This window comes from Pelophylax lessonae, assembly GCF_965119305.1.
Source record: "Pelophylax lessonae genome assembly, chromosome: 1".
NCBI classification, from domain to species: domain Eukaryota; kingdom Metazoa; phylum Chordata; class Amphibia; order Anura; family Ranidae; genus Pelophylax; species Pelophylax lessonae.
The window spans coordinates 151127346-151152960 of record NC_138768.1 but is presented as its reverse complement, the minus strand read 5'-3'; the positions used below and the strand labels follow the sequence as shown (position 1 = coordinate 151152960).

At 45.7% G+C, this 25615-nt stretch overlaps 1 protein-coding gene across 4 annotated transcripts in view; it reads right to left on the bottom strand.

Moving 5' to 3' along the window:
- The window catches only part of RASA1 (RAS p21 protein activator 1), a 371358-nt gene that overhangs the window by 258656 nt on the left and 87087 nt on the right, over positions 1–25615 (bottom strand). For all 4 annotated transcript variants that reach the window (XM_082265664.1, XM_082265665.1, XM_082265666.1 and 1 more), the window contains exon 4: positions 915–985. In XM_082265664.1, the coding sequence (XP_082121790.1) occupies positions 915–985 (71 nt within the window). The remainder of the gene's footprint in view (positions 1–914; positions 986–25615) is intronic.

Genomic DNA, 25615 nt, shown 5'->3' with positions numbered 1-25615 from the left:
AAAGCGCCGCAGCAGCTGTGTGTTCCAGTTTGAATTTAGCCATGAGCTTCTGAAAATAGTCATGTTTTAGGAATTGTTGATTTAGTTGCCAGAAATGTATGCTTTTTTTCAAGAAAGGCTTTAATACAGTTATTTCAGCCCACTAAATAATGGATCGCACTAGCAAGGCAGAAGGTCACAGCCATTAGACAAGGTAAGTACAAACCTGTGACAAAGCACAGAATGATTTTTTTTTGCACAGGTTCTCTACAGTGACCGTAGTTTAAAAAAAAAAAAAAAAGGGTAAGTTCAGCTTTGTAAAAAAGACATATATATATATATATATATATATATATATATTTTTTTTTTTTTTTTTTCTTACTAGGAGCTTGCAAATCATTGCAATACAGGGCTCCTGCGACTGTCACTGTAGAGAACTACAAGCGAACAGCCACAAAAGGCTGTCGGTACTTGTAGTTTTCCCATTCACAGAACTCGGGCAGGTGGGCAAAGCCCTGCATGGCTGCTTTTTTTTTTTTTAAATTGTGACAGTGGGTGCTGGGAGAAGATCCCCAGCACACTGTCACAATGGATGGGAAAAAACAACATGTACTACTTTAGTATCACAAGTAGTAACATAATTTGTGACCAAACAATATGCTAAGAGCTGAAATGTAAAAATGTCATTAGTCCGTAACAGATATACAGGTGTGAAAGCTAGTGTTCCAATCTTTTTTTTTCTCTCAGAGAAATATATATATATATATATATATATATATATATATATATACATATACACACATTATATATATATATATATATATATATATATATATATATATATATATATATATATATATATATATATATATATACACACATACATACATACATACAAATATAGTTAGAATATGTAACCCTCCTAAATAATTTACCTTATTTCATCAGTGTCTGGGACTTTAGTGTATGGAAGAATGGCACGCACTCGCCGTCTGTCTTCTACTGGCTGCAACAGAGTAAAAGTTTCAAAATAATTTTCTGTACATACCAAATGTGAACATTTGTTAACTACCTTTCCTCAATAGTGCGCTCATAAAACTAACATTAGAACATATCTTATAATTCACTACAGGAAAAGTATAATGAAAATGCACAAAAATTAAGACCCCCTGCAACCAGGAAGACTCTGCAAGTAATCATCTATAGCAGTGGTCCTCAACTCCGGTCCTCAGGGCCCACTAACAGGCCAGATTTTAAGTATTAAGCCTCGTACACACGCACAGATTGTTGGCCGACCGATCGGCCGTCTTTTGTCCAGTGTTGTTGTGTTGGTTGAAATGTGCTCTAGACTGCACACAAATTTTTTCAGCCAACAACAACCAACTGCAGAAGTGATGTCATGTTCTGGTTTACTTTTCCTGTGTTTTTTCTTCTCTGAGCATGCCTAGTCTTGCTCATCACATTTTTGTCTGCCGAAATCTGTACTGAATGAAGAACAATCGGCAGTTCTGGTGACGGCCAACAAAAATGTTATAGCATGCACACCAGATTTTGTTCGGCCGAAAAGTCGCAGTTGGTTGTCGGAAGCATCATACTAACAAGCCGACAATCGGCCGATCGGACGTTGGCCGAAAATTCACGGCCAACAATCGGTGCGTGTGTACAAGGCTTTACCTTGGGGAGATGCAGACTAAAGTACTGCAATCACTGAGCAGCAAATGATATCACCTGGGATGTATTTCAGTTATCTTGAAAACCTGGCCTGTTAGTGGGCCCTGTAGGCCAGGGTTGAGGACCACTGATCTATAGGACCCATATTTATTAAAACAGCACTAGTAGAGAATAGGAGTGACCACCACTCCAAGGTCTTGCTAAGCTGAGCTTAGGACAGTGCAAATATATATAGGCTGTGCTGACCAACCTCATACATTTTCCTGTGATCCAAAGGAGCCAATTAATGGAACCATTTTATTTTTTTGTAGAGTGAGAATTTAGCTTTAATACATTTGATATTTTAGAAAAAGCTTCTTGGAGACCACCCCCCTTCTGGTTTCAATAGTAAATATACACAGAGGTATAGCAAACTGCTGGAATCAAACCTCAAATTAAAGCCGAACCAAATCCCTCAGATAAAAAATTAGTCAGATAGGTTTTTAGTGCAAAAAAATAGTTTTTGTAAGAACTTCCTGTAAAGCATTTTCTCTGTGTCCTCCGACAGTCGCAGCCCCTCATTAAGCCTTCACGAGTGGGTAATGGTACCCTCTCTGCAGGAGCAAGCTAGGCAGTTTGAAAGGTTAATAAAAAAACTTTCTACACTGAAGACATCCCTCCAGGGGGCCATCCCTCAGCCATTATCCTGACACAGTTACTACTGTCCTTCAGTTTGTAGCAAGCAGTACCGGAAAGCAACAACCCCAAGATCCAAAGACAGAGGGGGGGGGGGCTGCGACTGTCGGAGAACAGTAGGTTCTTACAAAAATTATATTTTCTCTTACGTCCTCCGACAGTCGAAGCCCCTCATTAATCCTTCACGAGTGGGACGTCCCAAAGCAGTGCAGGTGTGAGGGGTGGGAAGAGGCAACTTACCGAAAAGGCAACAAATCAACCAGGCCAGAAAAAAACTGAGCCAACAAGGTAACAAAAGCTCAAACAGGAGCTAACCCAGAATAGGAAAACAAAAAAAATAAAAACCCACCAGGGAGAGGCCGAAAAAAAAACATCTCTTTAAACAACCGCCGCACTCAAAACCTTGCGGCCAAAGGAAGCATCCGAGGATGCCATCAATCAAGGTTTGTAAAATCTTGTGAAAGTGTGCACAGACGACCAGGTCGCCGCTTTGCACACCTGAGCCACAGAAGGCTGATGGCGAAACGCCCAAGAGGCACTGACAGCTTTCGTAGAATGAGCCCTGACAGGGAAAGGAGGAACCTGATCCTTGATTGAATAGGCCTGAACAATCGTCTGTCTGATCCATTTAGAAATGGTTGCCGCAGACGCAGCCAAACCCTTCCGAGGTCCCTCAGGAAGGACAAACAGGTAATCAGACTTCCGAAAAGACTCCGTGGCAGACAGGTAAACCCTGACCGCCTGGACCACATCCAAGAATCTAAGGCAAATTCCTTGGGATGCTTGGGTTTCGCACAAAGCGAAGGCAGGACAACATCCTCATTGAGGTGGAAGGCAGACACCACCTTGGGAAGAAAAGATGGATTGGGTCTCAAGACCACTTTGTCCCATTTAACAACCAGATAAGGCGAGCGGGCAAGACAGAGCCGCCAACTCAGACACTGAGCAGAGGTGACAGCTACCAGAAAGGCAACTTTCTGGGACAACACAGGCAGAGGTATTTCTCTGATGCTCTCAAAAGGGAGGCAGTTGCAAAACAGACAGAACCAAGTTCAGGTCCCATGGAGGCAAAAGAGTCTTCCTCGGGGGAGCCAGATGTTGCACCCCTTGAATAAAGGTGCGAATCAAGGAATTAGTCGCCAAGGGACGCTGGAAAAAGATGGCCAAGGCCGACAACTGACCATTAAACGTGGCCAGCGCCAAACGCTGATCCACACCTTCCTGTAGGAAGGCCAAAACCCTCGCCACCGAAAAGGAGAGGGGATGAAACCCTTGCGACTCGCACCAGGCAATATACACCTTCCAAGTGCGATGGTAAGTTTTTCTAGAGGTAGCTTTCCGAGCCTTCAATAAGGTAGGAATGACATCACTCGGGAAACCCCGTCTCTCAAGACATGGCTTTCAATAGCCACGCCGTCAAAGCATCAGACTGTAAAGCAGGATGGAAGATCGGCCCTTGAGACAGACTGTCTCTCAGCCGAAGCCGCCAGGAAGGCTCGACGACCATGTGCAGGATGTCTGCGTACCAAGACCGACGCGGCCAGTCTGGGGCCACCAGAATGACCTGCACCCATTCCAACGCCAACCTGCGGAGGAACCTGGATAACAGTTGAATCGGAGGGAGGGCATAAATCAGCCGATACCGCTGCCAGGGCACCACCAACGTGTCTGTGGCGTCCGCCAGAGGGTCGCGGGTTCTGGCCACGAACCTTCCCAGCTCGTTGTTCAGACGGGACGCGGACAGATCCACGTCCGGAGTCCCCCACCGGGCACAAAGGAGGCGAAACACCTCCGGATGCAGGGACCATTCTCCCTGGTCCAGGGTCTGGCGACTCAGGTAGTCCTTAAATTAGGCAGGCTCTTGCGCTAATAAATCAGGTCCTGCTTCCAACTACTGTGTACATGACTTTGATAAAGTCGGGAAGTGACGAAACATTAGGGGTGTGGCCACACGACGTACCAGTGGATTGATCGGGTGAATGGTAGTGAACAGCGGTGTCTCTCGGGCTGTTCAGGATATCATCGCGGACAACACCAGAGCCCACGTGAGCACCCCAATCCCCTTCTATATGCGACTATGTGCTTTACAAGATATGTTAACTGTACAGGCAATATTAGAGGATAATTGATTTTAATATTGTTAACATTATAACACTAGTGGGGCCCTTTTTGTTCTCTTTCATATAGGAGCAAGAGAGGATTGCCTAATCAAAGTAGTGTCGGTGTTACCCTTGTCCTGATTGCCAGTGTTATATCTATGCGCAGATGGCCTTTTCCATGAGAATGGAAGGCAAATAGCTGGGGTGAGTTGCTGGGCTGAGGGGCATGCAGCACGGAGGTGGTGGATCTGTCTGGTGTCTCTTTAATCAGCACACAACGGGATTTCATCTGGTCATCCTATTATCGCTATTCTTTAATGATCTGTGAACACTGCACTAGTGGATGAGAACTGTTTATATTATATGTAATTTTTCAACCATTGGAGTGACACACAGTGGAAACGGACTATTTTTTACTTGTTTATTATGGTTTAATGATTTTTCACAGTGGAAGTTACTTTTGCTGGTCATTTTACTCTTGATTAATTTCACAGTGTTTGAATGCACACACATTTATATATATTTTTTTGGGATATTTTAAACACTATTGTATATTATTGACTCAGGTAGTCCGCCTGCCAGTTTTCCACACCCGGAATGTGAACAGCCGAAATCGCCGGAACGTGCGTCTCGGCCCAAGACAGAATCGCAGCCACTTCCTTGGCCGCCCAGGCACTCTTGGTGCCCCCTTGGTGATTGATGCAAGCCACTGCCGTGGCGTTGTCCGTCTGAACCCGAACCACCATGAAGACGAGTTGTCCAATGGAACAAGGAGAGCTTGATCGCTCGAGCTCGAAGACGTTGATCGTCAAGGAGGCCTCCTCCGCCGACCACGATCCCTGGGCACAAAGTGAGCCCAGAACTGCACCCCAGCCCGACAGGCTGGCATCCGTGGTGAGCACCGTCCACAGCAGAGGCTGAAAGGACTTGCCCTGTGACAGAGTTGGCGACAGGAGCCACCACAAAAGATCCGATCTTGCGAGGAGGCTCAGAGAAATCCTCCTGTCCAACGACTGAGGCGTTCTGTCTGGCAAGAATCTCTGTTTGCAGAATTCTCGTGTGAAATTGAGCAAATGGGACGGCCTCGAAGGCCGAAACCATCATACCCAGAGCCCGCATACAGGCCCGTAGAGAGGAGAGATCTCGCCCTGTAGGTTCCGGAGTTTGTCCTCCGGAAGAAAGACCTTTGCCTGAGCGGAGTCCAGGACGATCCCCAGGTAATTGAGGTGAACAGAAGGGGTCAGAGCCGACTTCTGAAAGTTGATGGTCCACCCCGAACTCCTGGAGTGTCTGAACCATGACCGATAGGTCGCTCGTCAAGGTGGCACACGAGCTCGCCCTAACCAGGAGGTCATCCAGATAACGGAGGATCGCAATCCCCTGTAAACCCAGCACAGCAAGCACCGGAGCCAAAACCTTGGTGAATACCCTGGGAGCCGAAGCGAGACTGAAAGGTAATGCCCCAAACTGATAATGCTCTTCCGCCACTGTGAAGCGGAGATACCGTTGATGACCTTCGTAGATAGGAACGTGTAGAAACGCATCCTTTAAGTCGATGGAGGCCAAAAAATCCCCTGGACTCTATGCCACCACCGACTGGATGGATTCCATACGGAACTTCTGTACCCTCACAAAGTGGTTCAAAGACTTTACGCCCAGAATCGGATGTACTTTGCCCTCTTTTGGGCACCGTGAACAATTTTGGAATAAAAAAACGCGAAACCTGTCCCGTGGAGGGACTGGCACGACGACTCCTTGGGCAAGATGATCTTGCACCGCCCCCTTGAAATCTCTTAAACGATCGGGAGTCAGATGGAAATTTGATGGAAAGAGCCTGTCTGCGGGGCGAGAGCAAAACTCGATCTTGTACCCTGAACGAATCAGTTTGTGAACCCACCTGTCCTGAATTCGGGACAACCAGGGTTCCTGAAAGTAACGCAGACGTCCTCCCCCCCACCCATGAAACCAGTGAGGGCATCCCTTCAGGAAGAGGTGGACTGGGCCGCCAAACCGGCCTTAGGCTTACCGGACCATGGTTTCTTGTGACCTACCGGACCATGGTTTCTTGTGACCACCTGAGGTCTTGAAGGATTTTCCTTTATCCTGTGACCCGAAGGCACGAAAGGACCCACGATGAGCCTTGAAATAATGACCCCGGCTAGCGCGGGGGTATTTCCCCTTAGACGCTTGGGGCAAAAGGTTACTCTTACCCCCTGTAAGCCCCTTGATCAACTCATCCAGAGTGTCACCAAAAAGACGACTACCCACTTAAGGGACATCAGACAGTCTTTTTGGTAGCGTAGTCAACTAGCTCTTCAGCCAAATAATGCGGCGGATCGCAACTCCAACCGCAGACCACCGTGCGACCAAAGGAGCCTCGTCCAAGGCCGTGTCACACAGGTACATCATGGCCTGGGTCACTTGATCCACCATGTCAAGGGCAGTCAGAGGGGCTGACTCTGCCACCAGGGTGTGCCGAAGCACCCTGGACCATGCCGTGACAGCTTGAGAGACCATCATCGAAGCAAACACCGGTTTGAGCAGGGAGCCCGCCACCAAGTACTTGGTGACGGGAAAGCGTCTCCACACGCCTATCTGCCAGATCCTTGAACACTGGGGAGTCCTCCACTGGCATCAAGGTGGATTTATTCAACCTAAAAACAGTGTGGTCCACCTTAGGTGACACCGTCCAACGTTTGTCTACAGGATCCGCAAAAGGATAATGGTATTTAAACCGCTTAGGCACCACCAGCGTATGTTTGATGCGACGACGTTGGTCGTTCACTGTTTTGTGAAACTCCTCGTGGCAGGGGAAAACCTGACCCGACCTCTGGGCTTTGCGGAACCCGAAGGCAGTCCACTTACCTGACTGGGAGGGCTCATCGTCAAGATTTAAAGTCTCCTTAACGGAGCTAATAAATGCCGTTGAGGAAGACTCTTCTTCCTCCCCATTGGAATGTGAGGACTGGGACCCCTCAGGGGGGACGTTGTCCATGGCGACCTAAACAGGCTCAGAGTCAGAAGACAGAGGGCATCAGCCGTTTTTGAGAAGTGCGTTCAGACATCAGCAGATCCTCTGGACGCCAAAGTCGAAAGAGCAGCAGATAATGAGGCCATGGAAGAGGATTCAGGGGTTCCTGAAGCACCAACCAGGTCTGCGGGGAATTTGCTATCCTGGGACTCCATTTTTGCAGAAACAGTTAAAATCACCCCACAGTGTAACAGTGTACTTGCCAACCACAAGCTGCTACAGTGAAGATAAGAGAAAAGAGGTAGTGACCTTACGCACTAGAGGCCTATGCCTGCCCTGAGCCACAGAATCATGGTACCTGATAGAAACTTATGGGAGGAAGCACTGGCAAAATGGCCGCCGACCTTACTAGGTGGTCGCCCACAGCAAAGATGGTGCCCAAACCAGCACCAAAACGATGAGTTAAAATGGCTGCTGCCCACACAGAGGCCAAACAGCCTGCCCTCACCCAAAATGGCGGCCGTGCGAATGGCGACAAAGTAAAAAGCACAGGTGCTGGCCACCACAGGGAACCCCAGAGAGTACCCCCAGGATACAGCAAGCCCCCACACCCCCCCCAGCCATAGCGGAGTTAACCGCAGCACGCCCAGCAGGGGCAGGGAGGAAGGGGGGGGCCGCACCAAAGGGCCAGGAAGGGGATCTCACAGAAGCCACCTTGTACTGCCATCCCCCAAGAGTGGGCTCAGAGAACAACGCCACAGACAGTAGTCCCAGGGGCACAGGGGTAAGATCAATCACCAGTGTAGAGAATGTGGGCATCGCTCTGATACGGAACAAATCCCACCCTGAGCGGGGGTGCCGTCAGCCAGAAAGGATGCTAGCAACTTGCGGGTGTTCCGGAGTTGAGACATCCCAGCGAAGACGGGTATCCGCAGGCCTGTCCCCCTCCTAAGGGGCACTGTCGTTGCGAGGACTGGGCGCACTAATGACCTGCGACACTCGTTGGCAGGCCGGGACTCCATAAGGTTCTTTATCATCCAGTGGGAGGCCCAGCTCTGCTGTCGCTTGTAGTCCTCCAGGAATTCCCCTGACTAACTAGCGACAGCGAGTAAATAAAATAAAATAAAAAGCTATTTTCAAAGAAAAAACAGTTTAAGAAAAAAAAAAGAAACAGACACTAGGTCCCAGCTGGGAAGACCTAGCCTACTCCTGACGCTAGGCAGCATAAAACTGAAGGACAGTAGTAACTGTCAGGATAATGGCTGAGGGACGGCCCCCTGGAGGTGTGTCTTAAGTGTAGAAAGTTTTTTATTAACCTTTCAAACTGCCTAGCTTGCTCCTGCAGAGGGCGCCATTACCCACTCGTGAAGGCTTAATGAGGGGCTGTGACTGTCGGAGGACGTAGGAGGAAAAGGCTTATGCGGGTCTGCCAGCAATCCTTTTCATTGTGTACAGAGTTATGCACGTTCAGGTTATGCCAGCGATTTAAAACAGTTGAGAAACTCAACTCTAAAGATGATCAGGCAAAAAAAAAAAAAAAAAAAAAAAGATTGTGGCTGGCCGTTGCAGCAATGAGGGGCCCTGTCAGGTAAGTTTGCCATATTGAGCAATTATGTTATGCACACTTCCACATTATGAAGGTGATCCCTAGGGTAATAAAAGTGAGCCATGTAAGGAGTAGAGGAGAGGAGAGTCACAAAGGTGAGAATGGCTATGGCCATCAATTTATCTAATAAGAAATTAAGAAAAATAAGATCATTAAGGGCCGGTTCTAACTAGTTGCAGTCTAGTAGTGCATTTATAATCTGCATCAAAAACGCACGCATGTTTTCCATGTAATTCCTGTGGCCCTAGTTCATACAGGTGCAGTGTATTCCAGTGCAGTCAACAAAAGCAGAACATGCTGCATTTTGTCTGTATGGAACAATTTTGGATCGCGACAAAACACATAAAAAAACACACGTCCTGAATTGAGACACAGAAAAAAAAGGAGGAAAAAAAGCCTACCAGAACGCCTTACAATGTGAAGGCAGAAACACAACCAGAATGCTGGCCCCGAGTTCCTTATCTTGTGTGTCAGAGAGACTTGTTTTCATTCAAAATTTCCTCTTACCTTAATAGTACTCAAATTCGGAAATCACCAACCTAGAAAGAGTCAGTACTATGCAAAGCATCTTCAAAAGGTAATGCTCCAATCATCTTAGTGACAAACAAACGAATTGGAAAAAATTTCCTTGTTAGGAGTTGCAGCTTTATTTTCTTCCATATGACAACATCCAGCGCTAGATTGTAGGTAGATACTTAAGGCTCGTACACACTAATGACTTTTCCACTGCATGGAACCGAACGATTCGACTCGCTTTTGTGCTTTTCCACTGCTGGTACCGCATGGTACGGTGTAGGAACGGTTCGGTACAGCGGCGCTTTTCCACTGCATGGAACCAAACTGTACGGCTCTCAAAAACAGTACCACCTCGATTGTGGTTCCAAGAGGTACCTTACCCCACAATCCTTTGCATGCAGTCACAACTAGCCACTGATTGGTCAGAGAATCGCTGTTATCCCACCCACTTAACTTTAGCACTACTTTAGTGGAAAAGCAAACCATACTGTACTGTACCGAACCGTTCCAACACTGTACCATGCGGTACCAGCAGTGGAAAAGCAAACCGGGCCAAGCAGGGCAGAGTAGAGCCGAGCCGGTACTTGCAGTGGAAAAGTGCCATAAGAAAAATCGGGCAAACATGCTCGTCCAAAGAATTTTCGTACGATTTTCATAGTGTGTACAGAACTTTCTACAGACGATTCAGAATTTTCGTAAGAAAATTCTCGAAGGGACAAACTCCAAAATTTTTCTCGTAAGGGAAATAAAGAACGATTTTTGTTTAATGTGTACCGTTTTCATACAATTTTGTACAAGAAAAATCAGAAAAGACTGCGCATGATCAGAAACCATTAAAACGAAAAAAAAAAGCCTGACGTACGAAAATTCTTTCATCGGTTCCGATTTGCTGTGAAACGACGAGGAAAAAAAAAAAAAAAAAAAAAAAATCGGACAATTATTCGCCCGATTTTCTTATAGTGTGTACCCCACTTTACAATGCCATAGCCATTTTTTAATCCTTTTTATTGTAGAACATTCCCTACGGTTTTCAGTATCAGTGGGATACACACTGCCGCTATCGGGACCCCCCACAGCCATAAATCCTCTTCCATCCTGCAGTGGCAAAGGTCTGGCGTACTGTGGAGCAGATTCATGCTCCTCTCATGAGAAAGCACATGCCAGTTTGCTCTTTACAAGTTGTCTACATATTTTACATAGTCTCTCCCTCTGCAGTGATTTCTACACTGTGGATCAACCTCAGAGTGGGCTGTTTTCTGGCCCTAGTAGCTTCTGCTGGCTTGGCACCCTGTTACTTGGATCTGGGCTCTTCTTTGACCTTAATGAGAAGTGGTACCCAGAAATAAATAAATAAATATATATATATATAAAAATATATATATATATATATTTTTTTTTATATTGATGTGGCACTGGTGATGTAAAATCAGCATTGTGTTCTGAATTACTGATTGCAATCCTACTTATGGATACACCCCTGAGGAAAAGAGGACTTGAAATGCGTCGGGTGTTTCATTATAGATTTTCTAAATTGCATTTATTCGCAACATATAGAGGCCAAATGTTATCTTAAGGGGTACACACCTGTTTTGCGGCAATAGATACACAGATCTGATTTTTTAAAACTAAACATGTTTTACTATTGTCCTATAAAAAATTGCAGATGTTTTAAACTTTACATTTTCAGTGGTCACCTTTAAAGTACCAAGAGGGTAACTTTCGAATTGTCCTATTGTTTTTAATACAGCATTTAAGCTTACATCAACCAATTTGCTACTATACCTTTCTTATGGAACAATTCTGATAACAGTCTGAGATGGCTAGTTCTGCTCTTTTGGTCAGGGCATATTAAGAGGTAGAGTCCTAAATTTGGTACATTGGGTATTCTGGGGATCATAACTGGCACTGTGGCGATAACTGCATCAAAAAAGTTTGTTTACTGTATATCGAAAGTATGCAGTGAGGATTCTACATTGCCCAGTAAGTTTACTGAAGTGGATACACACCAATCAGCCATAAAATTAGGATCACTGACAGGTAAAGTGAATAATATTATATCATTTCCATGGCATCTGGAGGTCTGTGGGATATATTAGACATCAAGTAAACATGTTATCTAATAGGTTGAATTGTTGAAAGCAGAAAATAGGAATCTTGTTGTGTATGGGGCTGCATAGCCACAGAACGGCCAGAGTCCCCATACTGACCCGTGTAAAAGCGCCTACAATGGGCATGTTACCATCAGATCTAGACCATGGAGCAACAGAAGGAGGAGGCCTGGTCTGAGGAATCATGTATTTTTTTTTTTACATTATGTGGATAGCAAAGAAGAGGTCCATCAGCTTAGGACACAAAAAAAACTGACCACTCATTTAGTGAAGTAGAGTTATAGGGGAGGCACCCAGGACATATTTGATGAAAAACTGTTTGTATCCAATTACTATAAGATATAAGCTTATATCTAGGGTCTATGAATACTTTGCCTGTGTCCTATACTGTAGAAATATAATATCCTATATTCTTAGAAGATGAAGGATGTTCTGGAGGTAAAGGGCAGAAACTACTTTAGGCAAGAAGTGCTAGGCCTCAACACCACCTTGCTCTTATGCTGAACCAGAAAGGGTTATTTGCAAGCTAAAGCTGTCAGTTTAGACACTCCCCTCACAGAGGTGATGGCTACAAGAAATACCACCATGTGGGTCTGACGGAGAGAGGAACGTCTCAAATTGGTTCAAACAGGATGTATCAGTTGTGGATTTTTTTTTTTTTTACAAATGTTCCCATTACATGTGTAATAATTTCTCTCACCCACAGGTAGTTTTAAAATGGCTGCCGCATATTTAATGAACCATGTGCTTGTAGGGGGGGGGGGTGCAGCCATGTGTGGATGACCTCACTCAAAGTGACCTAGGAGTGGTCAAAAGATATGACCACATCCTGTGGGTGGTCTTTCTGTATACAGGGCTATAAAAGGGTCAATTTGCATGAGAAAAGCCCCTTCTACCTCACCCTTTGGCCCTTAAACATCCATGATGCAGCCTGGCTTGTTTGTTTGTTTGTAGTTGGAGAAAACATGCGGCGAGGACCTCTTTGTCCTGTTGTTGCAGAGATCTGCTGAGCCCACCACCAGAGCTAAGTATTTATTTCATTAAGAAGCGTATTTCTGCTGTTTACAGACCATAGGCTGTTCATGTGTTAGGCATTGTTATATCTGCCAGTCTTGTGATATGTTCCTAATATTGCAATAGTTTGTATGTACAGCATGCTTTTGTTTAGTAAAAGTGCATTTATACCCTGCAGAGGTCTGAGCTTCCTTGTTTATACCGCAAAGTAACCCTGACGCAAGCAAGCAAAACAGTTGGGGGCTCGTGCCAGGATTGCGCTATAAATTCAACTGAAGCAGACCTGTTTTCTGTGGTGTATTGTGTAGCTTGTGCTAGGTAAAAATGCTGTGTAAGCTGTTTAGGAAAAGAAAGGCTGCAGAGAGGTCTGGTGTCCAGAAGGAAGTGTGCAGCTTACCTATCTGGGCCAGAAAAAAATGAGTGGGAGCCTCTTGCTAAAGTATTTGCAAAGTATGCTTCTCCCTTGAATAAGACTTGGGGTGATAAAGTCTCAGATCATTTTGTAGATTTTAGCCTTAAGGGGTTTGGTTTAAGTAAAGCAGAGAAGAGGACAGTGTCCACAGTGGGTTGGTATTTTCTACATGCTCTCTTATATAGAATCACAGAGAAGGGAGAAGGCAGAGGATGAACTTAAAGTGGAGTTCCACCCGTTTTTCCAACATTATAAAAATTGCTTTTATTCCCCAAATGATCACAGCATTGGCTAAATGTAATTGTTTTCCTATCTACTTAAAGTAAATAATGTTTTATAAATGACATTCTTCATAAACTAACCTTGATTTTTCCTCAGCAGGGGGCTCCCATCTTAATTGTGGGCGTGTGAAGCCCACATGTTACTACTTCCTACAATAGGTGCTGCTGGTTACCCAGCATGCACCTCCAAAGGAAGGTCCCACCCTGTTATGGCAACACAGCTACTGCTGTGCTGGTCTCTGGTAAGAATTGATATCACATGAATGTCTAATACATTGTTACTGTGGCTAACTTTGTTTATGTTAAACATACCTGTATCATATATATTATTACTATTATACAGGATTTATATCGTGCCAACAGTTTGCGCAGCACTTTACAATGTGAGGGAAGACAATACAGTTACAGTACAATTCAATACAGGAGGAATCAGAGGGCCCTGCTTGTTAAAGCTTACAATCTAGAGATTATATATATATATATATATATATATATCCATTTATTTTTTACAGTATTGCTAATTTTCACTTGCAGCTGACGAAACAGATTTTCACTTCACCTTTAATTCCACCGTGAATTTTAAATGTACCTTGGCGCCGCGTGAGGGGGGGCGCACATAATCCTCTATCTCCCGCAAGCATTGCCGGGACAAGGCCATCCAGCGCCCAGGGCGAAGACACCAAACTGCACCCCCCCATAAAATTTCCCCTCCAAGCGCAAATTCTCCCCTCTTCAAATCCCCCCCCTCCCAGCACAAATCTTCCCCTCCCCCAAACGTCCCCTCCTAGCATAAGTCCTCCTCCCCTCCTAGCAGAAATACCCATCAATTATCCCTACTAGCACAAATCCTCTCCCCCAAACCCCCCCTCCCCCCAAAAAAATTCCCCCTCCTAGGACAAATCCTCTTCCCCCCATCCCCCCAAATATCCCGTCTAGCACATCCCACCATATTCCCCCGCCTAGCACAAATCCTCCCCCCAATTTTCCCCTCTAGCACAAATACCCCCAATCATCCCTACAAGCATAAATTCCCCCCATCCCCATTTCTAACAGCGCCATAATTCCCCATCCTAGCACAAATCCCCCCCATCACCTCTTCTAGCACAACCCCCCCCCCAATCCCCCTCCTAGCACAAATCCTCCCCCCCCCCATCCCCCCAGCACAAATCCTCTTCCCCTTATTCCTACAGCACAAATCCCCCCTCCTAGACAGAACCTCCCCCCCCCCCACAATCCCCACAGCAAAAATCCCCCCTCCTGGCACAAATTCTCCCCCCACCCCAACAGCACAAATCCCTCCTCCTGGCACGAATCCCCCCCCCCAGCACAAATCACCCCTCCTAGCACCCCCCCTCCCCAATTTCCCTGCTAGAAAAAATGTCATCCTGTCACCTCTCAAATTTCCTATCCCAGCACAAATACCCCCCCCCCCCCTATATTGATCCAACCTAGAAGTAATCATCTTCTCCCCACCCCTCCTAGTACAAATACTCTCATTCCCCTCTCTCCCCCCCTCCCTGGTGTCCCCAGTGCAGTTCTCCCTTCCCTCGGCTTGGCTGCATCTTTCCTCCAGCAGGCAGACCTCAGATACAGCGCGGCACATTGATTTGGGATTCTCCTCTTCTGAGGCTCCTTCCTTCTCATCTTCATATGTCAGAGCGGAGGAGGAGCCTAGGGGAAGCCGATTTCTAAAGCTTTGCACGGACAGCTGGCGGGAGAGATGCGGCTGCAGAAAGGGGAGGAAGATTGCGGCTCAGGGATGCCACTGGATGTCAGATCGGGACTTTACAGTGTTTGTTACCCCCTCTCCTTAAAGCAAACAATGTGTGTAGGGGGCACGTAATCAAACTCTGTATTGTCCCGATCTGACAACCAGTGGCATCCCTGAGCCGCGATCTTCTTCCCCTTCAGCACAGCAGCCGCATCTCTTCCGCCAGCTGTCCGTGCCAAAGGTTTAGCAATCAGCATCTCCTAGGTTTCTCTCCACTCTGACATATCAAGATGAGGAGGAGCCGAAAGAGGAGAAATCCCGATCCGACAGTCCCGATCTGATGAGCGCTACAGTAACAGGAGTGTGAAGCTGGGGAGGAAAGAGAGAGAGAGAGCTCCGCCAAACGTCATTTCCGGTTTTGAAAAAATGCAATGATTCCTTCCCACGGCTCCTGGGAATGATGACATCTCCCAGGAGCCCCTGCGGCGCAGGAAGTGACATATCTCGCCGCGGCGTCGAAGGAGGCAGAAAATTGCTTACCCCTAGCAACAGGGCAAGTGGAGCAAGAAAAAAAAAAAGTCACCAATACTGTGATCATTTGGGGAATAAAAGCAATTTTTGTATTGTTGAAAAAACGGGTGGAACTCCACTTTAAAGGTATTAAAAGGCCAACTAGCAGTTGCTTCAGAGTGTGTGCGTTCAACTGCTAGTCAGGCTGATGATTTGCAAGAGCGGTGTGCAGCCCTCATGACCAAATCAATTAATGCCTTAAGGGAAAGGAAGGGCCAAAACCTGTTAGTAAAGCCAGGGTACGTGCCATCGTCACATACCAAAACTGGGATTGTGAGGATGTCTCCTCCAATGAGGATGAGGAGATAGAGTTTGATGTTTCAGATGATGACTATGTGTCTTATTCTGATAATAGTGATGATCTGAATGAGTTTCATGCAATGCAGAATAGTGCTTGTGATGAACTGAATAAAGTGGGAAAGGGGCCTACTCAAATTGAGCCCAAGGAGCAGTTTGCAGTGGTGACCGAAATAACTGCAAGCGAGGTAAAGTATTTAGGTGAAGTTAACCTGCAGTGGCTTTGAAGTGTGTTCAAACTCCTGTAGGCAGAGCTGAAGATTTGAATGAGCGGTGTGCAGCCCTCATAAGCATTTCTAATAAGTTGCTTCCAACAACAATTTGTGAAAGCTCAGGAGCCATCAGCATCAGTTGCTGTGAAGTCTGGATGATCAACTTTACATAATCCAAAATAGCCTGCACTGATTGTTCTGTATTATTTAGTCAGGCTTTTGAGCTCAAAAGCCTGACTAAATTAATACAGGGGTAATAAGGCGCTTAGAAGAAGCAAACAGCTTGTCATGAGATTTTTAATCTCAATAAAGACAGTTTGAAGATGCAAAGAGAAAGTCTTTTCACCTTAAAGTGGAAATAAAGTTGATTGTAAAACATATGGCTGACAGGCAGGGTATTAATGGCAGAAGAGACCATATTGGTCTCTTCTGGCATGAATGCATTGTTCTGTCAGTTATGTTCACTGAGCCGCGCATGCCATTAATTGAAACTGACCCTTGTTATTAAATATCAAGTTTAAAATTACAATATATTCAATATTTAAAAGGGCGGCACAGTGGTGTAGTGGTTAGCACTTTCACCTAGCAGCAAGAGGGTCACTGGTTTGAATCCCAACCACGACACTACTTGCCTGGAGTTTGCATGTTCTCCCTGTGCCTGCGTGGGTTTCCTCCAGGTACTCCGGTTTCCTCCCACACTCCAAAGACATGCTGGTAGGTTAATTGGATCCTGTATAAAAAAAATTGTCCCTACTGTGTATGTATGTGAGTTAGGGACCTTGGATCGTAAGCTCCTTGAGGGCAGGGACTGACGTGAATGTACAATGTATATGTAAAGCGCTGCGTAAATTGACGGCGCTATATAAGTACCTGAAATAAATAAATTTACAGCCCCGATCTGTGCCATGGCGATGTGACTCTGGTGCGCATGTGCGGGAGTAATGTAATCGCAGCCTGACCTAATGCATGGTCGAAGGTACGGGACCTGGAAGGAATACCAGACAAAGATGGAAGCGCCGGGGAGCTCGGTGGATCGAGCCAACCACAGTATAAAATGGGGAAGTGGGCACTGGTGCAAGTGTGTTAGGGTAAGTAATGATAGTCAGTAAGGTGACCGTATGCACAAAATATATGAGGGTATATTAACCTCAAAAAAATTAATCATACACAAATAAATAATTTCATGGCATACATACATATATCATAAACGGTAGTGATGGGTGATGTAAAATCATGCATAAATGAATATAAAGATAAGGTGATTCAGTGTTAAGGGTAAATAATGGTAATCAAAGTGACAATGTGCACAAAGTATATGAGGGTGTATTAACCTCAAGACAAGTGTCGCAAACACAGGGTGTATGAGGGTGTGTTAACCTCAAAAATGGATTATACCATACAAAATAAATCACGAATATATAATTTCATTTTCTTGAGGTTTGGAAAGGTTTTGATCTCTAAGTAGCTAGAAAAGTAAGTGTTTGCCTCCGTCCCTTATACAGTGCCTTGCGAAAGTATTTGGCCCCCTTGAACTTTGCGACCTTTTGCCACATTTCAGGCTTCAAACATAGATATAAAACTGTAATTTTTTGTGAAGAATCAACAACAAGTGGGACACAATCATGATGTGGAACGAAATTTATTGGATATTTCATACTTTAACAAATATAAAAAGAGGAAAAATTGGGCGTGCAAAATTATTCAGCCCCTTTACTTTCAATGCAGCAAACTCTCTCCAGAAGTTCAGTGAGGATCTCTGAATGATCCAATGTTGACCTAAATGACTAATGATGATAAATAGAATCCACCTGTGTGTAATCAAGTCTCCGTATAAATGCACCTGCACTAGGATAGTCTCAGAGGTCCGTTTAAGGCGCAGAGAGCATCATGAAGAACAAGGAACACACCAGGCAGGTCCGAGATACTGTTGTGGAGAAGTTTAAAGCCGGATTTGGATACAAAAAGATTTCCCAAGCTTTAGACATCCCAAGGAGCACTGTGCAAGCGATAATATTGAAATGGAAGGAGTATCAGACCACTGTAGATCTACAAAGATCTGGCCGTCCCTCTAAACTTTCAGCTCATAAAAGGAGAAGACTGATCAGAGATGCAGCCAAGAGGCCCATGATCACTCTGGATGAACTGCAGAGATCTACAGCTGAGGTGGGAGACTCTGTCCATAGGACAACAATCACTCGTATACTGCACAAATCTGGCCTTTATGGAAGAGTGGCAAGAAGAAAGCCATAAAGATATCCATAAAAAGTGTTGTTTAAAGTTTGCCACAAGCCACCTGGAAGACACACCAAACATGTGGAAGAAGGTGCTCTGGACAGATGAAACCAAAATCGAACTTTTGGCAACAATGCAAAACGTTATGTTTGGTGTAAAAGCAACAGCTCATCACCCTGAACACACCATCCCCACTGTCAAACATGGTGGTGGCAGCATCATGGTTTGGGCCTGCTTTTCTTCAGCAGGGACAGGGAAGATGGTTAAAATTGATGGGAAGATGGATGGAGACAAATACAGGACCATTCTGGAAGAAAACCTGATAGAGTCTGCAAAAGACCTGAGACTGGGACGGAGATTTGTCTTCCAACAAGACAATGATCCAAAACATAAAGCAAAATCTACAATGGAATGGTTCACAAATAAACATATCCAGGTGTTAGAATGGCCAAGTCAAAGTCCAGACCTGAATCCATTCGAGAATCTGTGGAAAGAACTGAAAACTGCTATTCACAAACGCTCCCCATCCAACCTCACTGAGTTCGAGCTGTTTTGCAAGGAGGAATGGGCAAAAATATCAGTCTCTCGATGTGCAAAACTGATAGAGACATACCCCAAGCGACTTACAGTTGTAATCGCAGCAAAAGGTGGCGCTACAAAGTATTAACTTAAGGGGGCTGAATAATTTTGCACGCCCAATTTTTCAGTTTTTTATTTGTTAAAGAAGTTTGAAATATCCAATAAATTTCATTCCACTTCATGATTGTGTCCCACTTGTTGTTCATTCTTCACAAAAAATTACAGTTTTATATCTTTATGTTTGAAGCCTGAAATGTGGCAAAAGGTTGCAAAGTTCAAGGGGGCCGAATACTTTCGCAAGGCACTGTATATAGTATTGTAACGTTGTTAGGTGCCTAAAAACCAAGGGGATTGGGACTTTATGGGCAAGTAAAGATTTGTACAGGTATTTAAATAAAAATGGATTTTTGTAAAATCTTACCGTAAAATCCTTTTCTCTTAAGCTCATTGACAGACGTAGTCCTCCTTGATTAATATCAACTCGGGTTATACTGCCCTCTACAGGAGTAGGACTAGACAGGAAAGAAAACATTCTGGCCACACCCTAGGGGCAGTCCCAGAGGGTATATCCTCTCACTTCCTGCTACAGCAAATCAGTTATGTCACAAAGCAGTGTTTAGAGACTTTAACCCAACCCAACTCAAAAACAGAGGGGCGGGTACTACGTCTGTCAATGAGCTTAAGAGAAAAGGATTTTACGGTAAGATTTTACAAAAATCCATTTTTCTCTGTCGCTCATTGACAGACGTAGTCCTCCTTGATTAATATCAACTCGGGACGTCCCAAAGCAGTGCCACAAATGAGGGGTGGGAAAATGGAAATCAAAATCCAATCTAGAAGGCCCAACCGGTGCCAACTAGAAGTTTTAAAGGCTCATCAATCACACGATGAGACTCAACTGAAATTCCAACGGAAAAAAACCCTCGAGGTAGACCACCGGTCTCCTCAAATTGCGGCCTGCAAAACCTTGCGGCCAAATGAGGCATCCGCTGATGCCATCACATCAACTTTATAAAATTTTGTAAAGGTATGAACCGACGACCAGGTAGCCGCCTTGCACACCTGGACCACTGACGCCTGATGGTGGTAGGCCCAGGAAGTACTGAGCGCTCGAGTGGAGTGCGCCTTAACAGGGAACGGAGGATTCCGACCCTTAATAGAATAAGCCTGTACCACCGTCTGTCTAATCCATTTGGAGATAGTCGCGGCAGATGCAGGCAACCACTTTCTGGGGCCATCCGTGATCACAAAAAGTGAATCCGTCTTACGTAGGTATACCCTGATTGCCCGAACCACATCCAAGGAATGCAACGCATATTCCTGAGGATGATTGGGCTTAGGACACAAGGAAGGTAGCACAATATCTTCATTAAGATGAAAATCTGAAACCACCTTAGGAAGAAAGGATGGTTTCGGATGAAGAACTACCTTATCCCTATGAACCACTAGATATGGGGAATGGCATGATAATGCAGCCAGTTCTGACACCCTGCATGCAGAAGTGATAGCCACCAAGAAGGCCACCTTCTGGGATAATGTGAGCAAGGGAAGCTCCCTGATATTTTCAAAGGGAGGTTTCTGAAGAACCAACAAACACCAAATTAAGATCCCAGGGCGGTAAGGGCGCGCGCACTGGCAGAGCCAAGTGCCGCACCCCCTGGACACCAAGGAATGAGTAGCCCAAGGCTTCTGAAAGAAGATTGCTAATGCTGAAACCTGACCCTTGATAGTGCTCAAGGATAGTTTCTGCTCAACCCCCTTTTGCAGAAAAGCCAAGATTTGGGTCACCGAATAGGTACGTGGGGGAAATTCCAAAGATTCACACCACGCGATATAAGTCTTCCATGTGCGATAATAGACTTTGCTGGAAGTCGCTTTCCTTGCTTTAATTAGAGTAGGAATAACTGAAGCTGACAACCCTCTGTCCTTCAGTACCTGGGTCTCAATAGCCAGGCCATTAAAACCAGCGACTGTAAAGCACGATGGAAGATCGGTCCTTGAGACCGCAGATCCTCCCTGAGAGGCAGTCTCCAAGGAGCATCCGCGACTAGCCTGTCCAAGTCGGCGTACCCGGCTTTACGAGGCCAGCTTGGAATTTCCAGGATAACTGGAGTTCCCTCCACCTCTATCCTGCGGAGAAATCTCAGCAGCAATTTGAGAGGGGGGAAGACATATAGTAGCTGATACTGCCTTTACAGGCCGTTCAGCGCGTCTGCTGCGTCCGCTAGAGGATCGCGGGTGCGAGCCCTGTTGAGCCAACCTACCAACAGATCCATATCCGGGGTGCCCCAATGAAGGGACAGCTGGTGAAATACCTCTGGATGAAGAGACTATTCCTCTTGATCCAGAATCTGACGGCTGAAATAATCTGCCTGTCCACCCCCGTGATAAATATCGCGGAGAGAACTGGAACAACTGTTCCCCCAATAAGAATGTTGGCCACTTCTATGGCCGCCAGGGCACTCTTGGTGCCCCTTGGTGATCGACCCAAGTCATGACCGTGGCATAGTCCGATTGGATCCGAACCAGGCTGCCCTGGAGCTGCTCGGTCCAGTAAATCAGACAAAGTCTGATCGCTCTCAGTTCCAACACATTTATCGGTAACCTGAAATTTATCAGAAGAAATGACTTCCCCTGGCTGAGCATCGGAGACCGAAGCCACCAGACCAGAGCCTCCCTGGTCCGCTCACTCAATCGGATCCGATTGTCCAGGGAATCGGGATTCCGATTCCATATGAGAAGAATCTCCTCTTTGGAGAATTCGGGTATGAGACTGGGCAAACGGTACTGCCTCTAAGGAGGCGACCATCAATCCCAGCCAGTTGACGGACAGCAACATCCGAATCATTGACTGAATCTTCTGGAGTTTCTCCGCATGGAGAAACACTCTTGCCAAGGATGTATCCAAAATTAGGCCCAGATAGTTCAGTCTCCTGGTGGGAACCAGGGATGATCTTTGGGAAAAGCAACGAAAACGCTGATGTCCTGCGAAGATGGGGATATAAGGATAGGCATCCTAAATGTCTATGGACGCCAGGAAATCCCCCTGATGCAGGGAGGCCACCACTGTATGGATGGACTCCATCTCTTCCAAGACCAGAATTGGACGCACCTAGCCCTTTTTCCTGGGCATTGTGAACAAGTTCGACTAGAACTCCTCCAAGGAATGGGAACTACCACTGCTTGTTGTATCAAGCTGTCCCCCGCAAAGCTTTTAAGCGACCCGGGGATGTCGACTATTGGAAGGGAAGAATCGCACCGGTGGAAGTGATCGAAACTCGATCTTGTATCCCGACCATATGACCTTGCGAACCCCTTTATCCAGGATTCTGGAAAGCCCTGGATCCGGAAACCGGTGAAGACGTCCCCCCACCCTAGAGATGGGTGGGGCCCATTCTGTCAATCCAACGGGATAACAGTGGCTTTATTTAGTCTGGAAATCGGTGAGCCTCCAGAGGCCCCGAACGGTTTACCTCTCTCTGTGTCCCTGGGGCACGAAAAAAAAAAAAAAAACATGCCTTCGGAGGATTTGGGAAGAAGAGTACTCTTAAACCCCCCCCCCGTTAAGCCTTTTATCAACTCATCCAAGGAGTCTCCAAACAATCGCTCACCCAGAACGGGATATCTGTTAAAGCCTTCTTAGAAGACTGGTCAGCCGACCAGGTCTTAACCACTTAAGCCCCGGAAGATTTTACCCCCTTCCTGACCAGGCCCTATTTTGCGATTCGGCACTGCGTGACTTTAATGGACAATTGCGCGGTCGTGCGACGCTGTACCTAAAAAAATTTGACGTCTTTTTTTCCCCACAAACAGAGCTTTCTTTTGGTGGTATTTGATCACCTGTGCGATTTTTTGGTCATGCGCTATAAACAAAAAAAAGGAGCGTAAATTTTGAAAAAATAACACTTTTTTATATGAAATTCCCCAAAAACATGTAAAAATCAAAATGTTTTAACATTTTTGGCCAAATTGTTTTCTGCTACATATGTTTGGTAAAAAAAAAAAAAAAAAAAAAAAAAAATCGCAATAAGCGTATTTTGATTGGTTTGCGCAAAAGTTATTGCGTTTACTAACTACGGGAAAGATTGTCATTTTTGTTGTTTTTATTTTAACGAGTAATGGCGGCGATCTGCGATTTTTTTTTTTGCGGGACTGCGACATTGTGGCGGACAGATCGGACCCTTGACTGACATTTTTGGACACTTTTGGGGGTACCGGTGACATTACTACAGTAATCAGTGCTTTACATATGCACTGTTACTGTAAAAATGACACTGGCAGGGAAGGGGTTAACTTTATTGGAGAGGGAGGGGTTAAGTGTGTCCCTAGGGGCGTGTTTCTAACTGTGCAGGGATGTGGCTGTGTTTGTAACAGCAGAGATCAACGGTCCTACATAGCAGGACCGTTTAAACTCTGCTGTTACACAAGGGATAATGACAGGCGGCTGTGTTTACATTAGCCGCCTGCCTTTCTCCCTCTGTAACTGACATTGCGCGGAGGTGTCCGTGAACGAACGGGGGCGGAAGCACGGACTGACGAGACATACGTCGGGAACGTGAGACCGTAGACTTCCGGGTTAGCGGAACGCAGGCGTGGAGCGGCGTTCCTACACTCACCGTGAATTGTTATTGATTTACAAGGCGAAACTCTATATGGATTGTAGTAAGTGCAATATGTTACAATAAAATGTTTTTTTAACCACTTTACCTCTGCTCACAGTAATATTACTGCGGCAGAGTGGCTCGTTATCGTCTGACGACGTAGTACTACGTCGTCAGACACTCCCCCTTCTGGGCGGCGCTTGCGCGCCACCGGAGGCTCGCTCCCGCTGTTTTCATTCACAGCGGGAGTCGGGCCAGGGGAGGAGCAGCGGCGATCGCCGCTGCTCTTACCCGATCGTCGGGGATCGAGTCTGGAGATCCGCCCGCTGTGTGTAAACACAGCGGGCGGATCTCCATAGTGACAGGGAGTGACAGATCGGACTGTTCAGCATAGCTGGACATCCGATCTGTCCATGACTCACTCAGTCACCTCTCCCCCTACACGTCAGTAAGCACCAGGCATACATTAACCCCTCCCTCTCCAATAAAATTAACCCCTTCCCTGCCAGTGTCATTTTTACAGTAACAGTGCATATATATAGCACTGATTACTGCAGTAATGTCACTGGTACCCCCAAAAGTGTCAAAAATGTCAGTCAAGGGTCCGATCTGTCTTCCGCAATGTCGCAGTCCCGCAAAAAAAATCGCAGATCGCCGCCATTACGCGTTAAAAAAAAAAACACCAAAAATGACAGAAATCTTTCCCTTTGTTAGTAAACGCAATAACTTTTGCGCAAACCAATCAAAATACGCTTATTGCGATTTTTTTTACCAAACATAGGTAGCAGAAAACAAATTGGCCAAAATTTTTTAAAAAAATTGTTTTTTTCATCTTTTTTGGGGGGAATTTCATATAAAAAAATGTTAAAAATATTGTTATTTTTCCAAAATAAACGCTCTTTTTTTGTTTATAGCGCAAAAAGTAAAAATCGCACAGGTGATCAAATACCACCAAAAGAAAGCTCTGCTTGTGGGAAAAAAAGGACGTAAATTTTGTTTGGGTACGGCGTCGCACGACCGCGCAATTGTCAGTTGAAGTCGCACAGCGCCGAATCGCAAAAAGTGGCCTGGACGGAAGACAGCAAAATCCTCCGGTGGTAAAGTGGTTAAATTGACTATTGCACCATGAGAGCCCTTTTGTTATCTTCTATGTCCTGAAATTGGAGTTCCATACCTATCTGATTATACACCCCTGCTGGTGAGGGAGTGTGATGTGGATGGTCGCAATTTTTGTGGATACAAATGCTGTTGTGACCCCCTATAATCAAGGGGTCATATCCTTCTGGTAAGGAGTATTTATTAAGAGCACTGGGTGAAAGTGTGGAGGTGAAGGCTTTCAAGATCTCACTTCTATCAAGTCTGTGTTTACATCAAATTGCTGCTGTTAACCATTTAACCACCTCTGATGTTTTAAAAGCACCAAAGACTATTTGTTTGCACAAGAGCATTTATTTACTCACATTTTGATGTTCACATTACCAAAGTGGCTGTCATAATATCGTGAAATGCCTCGGAACAAGGAAACACCTGACCCGATCTCTGAGCTTTGCGGGAGCCAAAAACTACCCACGTTCCTGTGTGGGCTCATCAGTCAAATGTAAAATTTCCCACACTGAACAAATCAGTGCTTCCAATAGCGCGTTCCCACACTGCGGCTGAGGAGGACAGGTCCTCTTCGCCATTCGATTGCAAGGACAGGGATCCCTCAAGGAGGGGGGGTTGTCCGTGGTGACCATATCAGTCTCTGAATCAGAAGACAGAGAAGGCAGCGGCCGTTTTTGGCTAGCAACTTGTTTCATGACAAGATCAACCTTTGATGCCAGACTTTCCAATGCTGCAGAAAGACACTATGGACTGCAAGCCGGACGTACCGGCAGTAACGCTGAGGGGGTCTAATGGAGAATTTACCGCCTGGGACTCAATTTTGCAATGTTACAAAAAAAAAAAAAGAAAACGTGCACTGCCCCTTTAAATTAGCGATCTGCACCGCCTGATCGCAATGTACTTGGAGTTACCCTTTAAACCGTGGCAGGTAGAGTGCGCAGGGAATGCCCAGAAACGATCCCCAATACTGTACCACC